The sequence below is a fragment of the Tachysurus fulvidraco genome, chromosome 2, assembly GCF_022655615.1.
Source record: "Tachysurus fulvidraco isolate hzauxx_2018 chromosome 2, HZAU_PFXX_2.0, whole genome shotgun sequence".
NCBI classification, from domain to species: domain Eukaryota; kingdom Metazoa; phylum Chordata; class Actinopteri; order Siluriformes; family Bagridae; genus Tachysurus; species Tachysurus fulvidraco.
The window spans coordinates 1,625,259-1,632,758 of record NC_062519.1 but is presented as its reverse complement, the minus strand read 5'-3'; the positions used below and the strand labels follow the sequence as shown (position 1 = coordinate 1,632,758).

At 39.8% G+C, this 7,500-nt stretch overlaps 3 protein-coding genes across 8 annotated transcripts in view; 1 reads left to right on the top strand and 2 right to left on the bottom strand.

The window, feature by feature from the left end:
• Nucleotides 1-579, bottom strand: part of LOC113657193 (LETM1 domain-containing protein 1-like) — a 6,918-nt gene extending 6,339 nt beyond the window's left edge. The window contains exon 1 of the mRNA XM_027168800.2: nt 223-579. Within this exon, the coding sequence (XP_027024601.2) occupies nt 223-293 (71 nt within the window). The 5' untranslated portion in view covers nt 294-579. The remainder of the gene's footprint in view (nt 1-222) is intronic.
• Nucleotides 580-2,356: 1,777 nt separating this feature from the next.
• cnpy2 (canopy FGF signaling regulator 2) overlaps nt 2,357-7,500 on the top strand; it is a 9,280-nt gene continuing 4,136 nt past the window's right edge. Inside the window, exons 1-7 of one of the 4 annotated variants that reach the window (XM_027168942.2) lie at nt 2,357-2,547; nt 2,662-2,753; nt 2,953-3,058; nt 3,536-3,651; nt 3,738-3,941; nt 4,083-4,179; nt 4,563-5,109. In XM_027168942.2, coding sequence (XP_027024743.1) covers nt 2,959-3,058; nt 3,536-3,651; nt 3,738-3,941; nt 4,083-4,179; nt 4,563-4,606 — 561 coding nt within the window. In that variant the 5' untranslated portion in view covers nt 2,357-2,547; nt 2,662-2,753; nt 2,953-2,958 and the 3' untranslated portion in view covers nt 4,607-5,109. Of the gene's footprint in view, nt 2,548-2,570; nt 2,879-2,952; nt 3,059-3,535; nt 3,652-3,737; nt 3,942-4,082; nt 4,180-4,562; nt 5,110-7,500 lie in introns of those variants that run through there. The other 3 variants (XR_007139905.1, XM_027168940.2, XM_027168941.2) reach the window with 3 other exon arrangements.
• Nucleotides 5,356-7,500, bottom strand: part of LOC113657262 (coenzyme Q-binding protein COQ10 homolog B, mitochondrial-like) — a 3,671-nt gene continuing 1,526 nt past the window's right edge. For 2 of the 3 annotated variants that reach the window (XM_027168937.2, XM_027168936.2), the window contains 3 exons: nt 6,737-6,929; nt 6,540-6,641; nt 5,356-6,094 (listed from right to left, as the gene is read on the bottom strand). In XM_027168937.2, coding sequence (XP_027024738.1) covers nt 5,927-6,094; nt 6,540-6,641; nt 6,737-6,929 — 463 coding nt within the window. In that variant the 3' untranslated portion in view covers nt 5,356-5,926. The remainder of the gene's footprint in view (nt 6,095-6,539; nt 6,642-6,736; nt 6,930-7,500) is intronic. The other variant, XR_003444138.2, reaches the window with a different exon arrangement.

The following is a 7,500-nucleotide window of genomic DNA, read 5'->3' as shown; positions in this document are numbered from 1 at the left end:
ATTTTCAGCCATTTGAACAATAATCCTTCGTCACTCGGCCGAAGTGTCCGCTTATTTATCTGATTGTAACTCTAACAGAAATGTAAAGAAATAAATCTAAACCTCTATAACGAGTTCACGGTGCAGCAGAAAACCCAAGTGAACGTTTGGTGGTAATGAACACTGCATCCTCACAGACCGCACGAGCCCGCAGAAATGTTGCGTTTTACACTCATATATTACCTCAAACTCAAGTTGACCTTCACAGTCCATTGCTCGTGGATAAAAACAGCTCGTTTGCAGAATCGGAACATGTTTAAAAAGCGCAAATGTTCTTCAAAATCCTTATTCAATCACCATGACAGCACCCTGGAATGTCCGGGTTACGGGAGCGTTCGAGATCCTCAACTGTCACCCAGTTTGCGCAGACCAGAAAGGGTTATTCCGTCTTGAAAGAAAAAGACGCCTTAAAACTAAAATATAATGCTACAAACAGTTTATGTATTTTATCAAATAGTTAATTTTCTTATTCACGTCAAAACGAGAATCGAAACCTTATTGATCAGTGTAGTTATTTAGCCGTTGAGATCCATATACAACAGTTTATTAGAAACACACCGCCATCTAGCGGCTATGTGACGCGTTGCGGTTGTGTTGTACTACAACCGGAATGGAATAACTCACAAATTAAAACTAAAAAACAAATTAAAAATAAAAAACTGTAAGTAAATAATAATAATAATAATAATAATAATAATAATAATCAGGTTTATTGGCCAAATGTGTTGACACACAAGGAATTTGGTTCCAGCAGTTTGTGACTCTCAAAAGTACAGACATAAATAACACTATACAATACAGACATAAATAAAACTATGCTATACAATACAGACATAAATAACACTATACTATACAATACAGACATAAATAACACTATACTATACAATACAGACATAAATAAAACTATACTATACAATACAGACATAAATAACACTATACTATACAAAACAGACATAAATAACACTATACTATACAATACAGACATAAATAACACTATACTATACAATACAGACATAAATAACACTATACAATACAATACAGACATAAATAACACTATACAATACAATACAGACATAAATAACACTATACAATACTATACAGACATAAATAACTCTATACTATACAATACAGACATAAATAACACTATACTATACAATACAGACAAAAATAACACTATACTATACAATACAGACATAAATAATAGTATACAAGACAATACACACATAAATAACACTATACTATACAATACAGACATAAATAACACTATACTATACAATACAGACATAAATAATAGTATACAAGACAATACACACATAAATAACACTATACTATACACACACACATAAATAACTCTATACTATACAATACAGACATAAATAACACTATACTATACAATACACACATAAATAACACTATACTATACAATACACACATAAATAACACTATACTATACAATACACACATAAATAACACTATACTATACAATACACACATAAATAACACTATACTATACAAACTATACAAAACAATGCAGATGACGAGATACAATATATACAGAATGAGTATAAAATATGAATATAGAATGAATAAAATATATAAATTATGAATACAGAATATATTACAGATCAGTTATGTACATAAAGTGTGGGAGTGCAAATAACAATATTGTGCAATATTATGCCTTTTGTACATATACAGCAGCAGTGATGTGTGTAATATATATATAGATGTGATGACTAACAGTAATGATAATGCAGCACTTATAGATATGAAGCAGGGAATATAATAATGGTGAGATGTTAATCAGGGTGATTGTCTGGGGAAAGAAACTGTTCCTGTGTCTGGGAGTTTTAGTAAACAAAGTTCTGTAGCGCCTGAGAGAAGGGAGGAGCTGTAAGATGTTGTGTCCAGGGTGCGAGGGATCAGAGTTTATGTTGCACTCCCATTTCAGGTCTCAGGAAATGGTAGAGCACAGAAATTTGAAGGCCTCCACAGATGACACCGACAATTGATGTAATCAGCAACATTCATAAAACTGTTCAAAATACTTTCTACACTATAATTATAAATAATTATAAATAATAAAGTTTTAATAACAACAATAATAATGATGACGATAATAATAATTATTAATTATTAATTATTATAAACTATTATTAGGGGTCAAGCCCCGAAGGGGCGTAGACACCTATTGTTTTCGTTAGTTTTCTTATTATTATTCTCACTGAAGTCAATGGCAGCCCATAGAACGTGCTAATATCAGAACCAGAATCAGAATCAGCACCACAGTGACACACACAGACATTTCGCAACATTTCGTGACAGCGCCACCTAGTGGCCACGAGATTTTCACGTTAAGTTCAGTATTTTACGAATGCAATTCCATATCGCTACGAATCTTGGTGTGGTTCATCAGGGACATGTTCTGAGCGCATCTGATCGGCTTGACCCAGGAATCGCTGCTTGCAGCTATATTTATTATTGTTGTTGCTGTTATTATTATTATTGGTATTATTATTATTATTATTATTATTATTACTACTACTACACGTTTCTCTCTGTATTACATTAAAGCTTTTATACTCTGCTGAACACGATACTGTATTCTCGGGGTTCCTACAGAGTTGCCCCTTGTTGGGGTCCTTCACAGTTTCCTTCAGGCAGCTGTTGGGGCAGCCCCGAGCCGCTTGGTCACGTCATCAGTTTGTGTTCATGTGAGGAATAAATCCGTGTGTGTGTGTGTGTGTGTGTGTGTGAGACTGAAACCCAGTAGAAGTCAGTAAAGTGTGAGGTTTGGTCTCAGTGCCAGCTTTTATCCCGTGTGTATTTGTGCTGTAAGGTGAGTTTCTCTCCACGTGTGTTGTGTTTGTCTGCTGTAAATGTGGCACTGCAGGATGTGTTTCTGACCTCCAGGTCAACATGATGATGAAGCTGCTGGACCTCATGTTCCTCTGGATCCTGCTGTCCTTCACCACACTGCTGCAGGGAGCCAGACAGAGTCAGGACATCAGGTGTGGAGGTATGAAGGGTTACCATGACAACGGAGGAAACAAAGCAAAGTGACAAACTAGCTACAGTGATGGTGATGGATACTGAGGATGCTTCTGGAAAATTCCTCATGTCCTTCAAAAACTTTTAGTTCTTCGCTACAGTTTTTTTCTGTCAGTAGAAGTGTATGTGTGTGTGTGTTTGTGTATATATATGTGTACATATATATGTGTATATGTATGTATATGTGTGTGTGTGTGTGTGTGTGTGTGTGTGTGTGTGTGTGTATGCGCTTCACATCTTCAGGATAGAGGAGTTTTCTTTGTGGTTTCTCAGTAACATGACCAGTTGAGATTTATATTTATTTGTCTTTATTAATTTTGAGAGAGAATAACTCACATTTACTAGTGAATGTAACTACAGTAGAATAAAATGAAAAATGATTTAAATGTTGTGTGTGAGACGGTGTGGTGATGATGATGATGTGTGTGTTGTTCCGCATTAACAGCATGCAGAGCGTTGGTGGATGAGATGGAATGGGCCATAGCTCAGGTCGACCCTAAGAAACTGATCCAAACCGGTTCTTTCCGGATCAATCCCGATGGCAGCCAATCAGTGAAAGACGTAAAGCTCTTTTATTTTCTTGCCGTCCGTTTTGTTTTCGTTCTTCTCTTGCTCCCGGTGTTTCATCCTCACTGTATGTGTTTCAGGTTCCGTTTGCACGTTCAGAAGGTCATCTCCTGGAGCTGATGGAGGGAGTGTGTGAGAAGATGCAGGAGTACGGCGAAACCCTGGATCCTGTTACCAACCGGAAGAAGTATGTGAGGTTCACAGCACGTGACGGCGCTGCTCACACTGAGGACGTCTCGAACGTCTCCTACGACTCCAGAGTCGTGTCCAGCCTGAAGTTTGCTGTAAGATCTCAGTTCTTCTTCTTCGATGGGTTTCTTTTAGCTCGACGTCATCATCGAAGCTTCAGTCTTATTTCTGACTAACGACAGTGTGTTAATGAAGAAGCTCAGAAAATAAGTTGGTTTTGTGTGAAACTCCTGCAGTGTGAAACGATCGTGGAGCAGAACGAAGACGAGATCATCGAATTCTTCTCTCGCGAGACGGACAACGTTAAAGACAAACTCTGCAGCAAGAGAACAGGTCAGAACTTCTCACTTTTTGGTCAAGTGGAACTTTATTATTGAACATGCAAATGACGTTTACACGTGAAAACTGGAGCTGAGCTGGTCTAATGGGCGTGGCCTTTTATTTCATGGGCTTTCAGTGTTGTTCCTTTACACACAAGATCGCGATTGTTTGTTTGTTAGGTTTCATTTTGGTTGTAGGGACGAACATTTCAGCAGGCAGATTTTTCATAGACTTTGTGGGTGGAGCATGTAACAGCTTGTGATTAGTGCGGGTGGAGTTTACACGAGCGTCACCTAAGATTACCTCCACCTCACAGATAAGCTCCACCCACTCCAGATTTGCCCCGCCCACCGAACGATTACACGGCTTTAATTTCTTGTCCCTTCTGCTTACAGATCTGTGTGACCACGCGCTGAAGATACCTCATGACGAGCTTTAACATCATCTTCACCCTCATTCCTATTCTATCATCACGTCACATGCATTGGGATTAGATTGGAACATTTAGCACGGATTTAACCGAGACGTGTCCGATTTCATTTCGAACAGGCTTCAGATGGACGTGTGATGATCTGGTTTTGTGCAGATGTGTCTTGGGCTTCAGCCTTCAGCGCCGCACACACTGATGCTGGTCTGACCATGATGCTGGAACTGCCTTGTTTGGGGAACATGTGGACATCCACACACAGTTTACTGCTTGGTGTGTGTGTGTGTGTGTGATGTAAACCATTAATCACTCCAATCTGATTGATGTCTTTCTCTCCACTTGTCTAACAGCAGTGAAATCTCTGTACGCTGGATGTTTATTCCGTGTTATTTATCACACGTCTCTGCGCCTGTTTGTAACTGCTCCGTTTATAGATCCAAATTTTTGAATTCCTTACTGCTTTTGTGTCCCTGTCTGACTTCTCGTCTCTTTTTTTGATAAAAGTCTTTTCACGACGAGCGTTTTGTGTCTTTATTGACTTCAGATTCTTCCCGTTTTTCAGAGCCGCCTTTCAGCACACGTCACGTTACACAACATCGTGATCTGTACCGATGTCCACCTACTCAATCATTCGACAGAAAAAACGTGGTTTTTTTTATAACGTTTTGGAAGAGAGAATTAAACACCAGGGAAAAGAGACAGCGTTATTTTCGTCTTATCGTAGGAACGGAATTCGGTATTCAGTGAATTCGAAGCGAGTGTATTGTTGTATTGGTTTATTATAATCCATTCTGGGCGATATGACGACAGTATCAGTGTCCTGATAGCGTCACTGAGCACCATACCAACCCCACGGTATGTGCGGCGCATCACAAAAATGTCCATCATAACGTGATCCGATGCGTTCACCGTATCGCCCACTTTCAGTCGTGCCGGAACGAGATCTTTATCCTTCCAACATGTGGCACTTTACAGTAATTACAGCATTCTGCAGTGTAGCCCTGACTCTAGACAACCTGCCAATAAATAATCCAAGATTGCACATAAAATAGCGTTAACATGAAAGCAAATGTTCTTTGAGGGACTACTAGGATTGATGATTCAAAAACTAAAGCCTAAATTATATAATGATAAAAATAACTACCATTGATGTCGTTCAGAACTGAGACGAGGTTTGAACTCACTCTTCCAGCTAAGGTCTTACTCTCAGACTCAGAACCGGTCCACTGCAAGACTAAGTCTGTGGTATAAAAATAAAACCTCTGGTGTATGTGTGTGTTCAGGGGGTGGGGGTGGGGGTCTGGTCTGCGGGTCACGGTCACTGCGACCGTATCACGTCTGATGCACTTCATGGAACATGAGTTCCCTGGGGATGCGTGTTTCAGGGCCGTAGAGTTTCCTGGCTTGGCTCTCGAACGCTGCCACCATCTGCTTCACAACCTCGTCGAAGAACACGGTGGCGAGCTGCGAGTGCAGGACCGAGCGGAACTCGAACGAGAGCTAGACGAGGGAAAAGAAAATTAGCTCCTTTTCAAAATCACCTACTTTTTATGCAAATTTACTAATCGTCCTCGTGTTGGACGTTAAATGATCTTAAATGACGACGCATCGCTGAAACTCTCCTCTGGTGAACGGAATAATTAAAAAATGCGCTAATTAAAAAATCCTTAATTAAAGATTACATCATGCTGCCTTCCAAACAGGACGCGCTTTGAGCTGTCGCCTCTTTCGGATCAAGCGCACAGGTAGTTATGTGAACAGATCACTGACATTATTTACCTCATTAGGACCGGATGAATATGCAAATTAGGAACAGCCCCCACCCAAACACAGGGAGATGATTGGCTCTTATATTTTATGATGCTATCTAACTTGCATTGCTAGGTATTGGTTTCTGTCGCAATGTTGTATATCAGTGCAACAGCTCAAATCTGAAGGCACTTACAGAAAAGTCCACAGTGCAGGTTCTGGGATATCCGGGAATTCCCGGGCTGAACCTCCATATCGTCTCTAAATGGTTGAACAGCTTCCCATCTGAACAAACAGCCTGGAGAGAGAAACAGACACAGTATATAATGTACAGTATATATACGTTTGTTTAGACACGTTTCTTCCCACGTTTCATACGAGCCGCAGACGTACTTTGACGAGATGTGGCCGAACGTTGGTGATCATAGACGTGTACCTCTCCACCATCGGCGGAAACCCCACCTCCAAGTGCGCTTTAGCGTGACCTGCTCTTTTCATTATGGTCTGGGACTTTTTACACCACGGAACAAAGTGTTTGTAATCGTCCACGTTCGCTACCACGTCATACATCTCCAGCATGGAGTATCTGATGGGGAAAACGAACCACACACGATTGTGTTTAACACCGAACTGTTGAATGTTAGTGCACAAAAACACAAGACGTACTCGTGACTAAATAATAATAAGATGCTTGTGGTAAAAAAACAAAAAACAAATAATTGATATATTGTTATCAGAGGTGGGAGTAAGTCACACGTGTGCAAGTCACAAGTAAGTCTCAAGTCATGAATGTCAAGTCAAAGTCAAGCGAGTCTTTTTTTAATATCTGTCGAGCGGGTCTCAAGTCTCAAATCTGTGACTTAAGTCTGACTCGAGTCAAGTCGAGTCCCCCATCTCTGAGTCATTTAACTCAAGTCTCAAGTCATGAATGTCAAGTCAAAGTCAAGTCAAATCTTTTCCTAATATTTGTCAAGCAGGTCTCAATCTCAAATTTGCGACTTAAGTCTGACTCGAGTCAAGTTGAGTCCCCATCTCTGAGTCATTTAACTCAAGTCATAAGTCATGAATGTCAAGACGAAGTCAAGTTGAGTCTTTTTTTAATATTTGTCAAGCAAGTCTCAAATTTGCGACTTACGTCTGACTCGAGTCAAGTCATA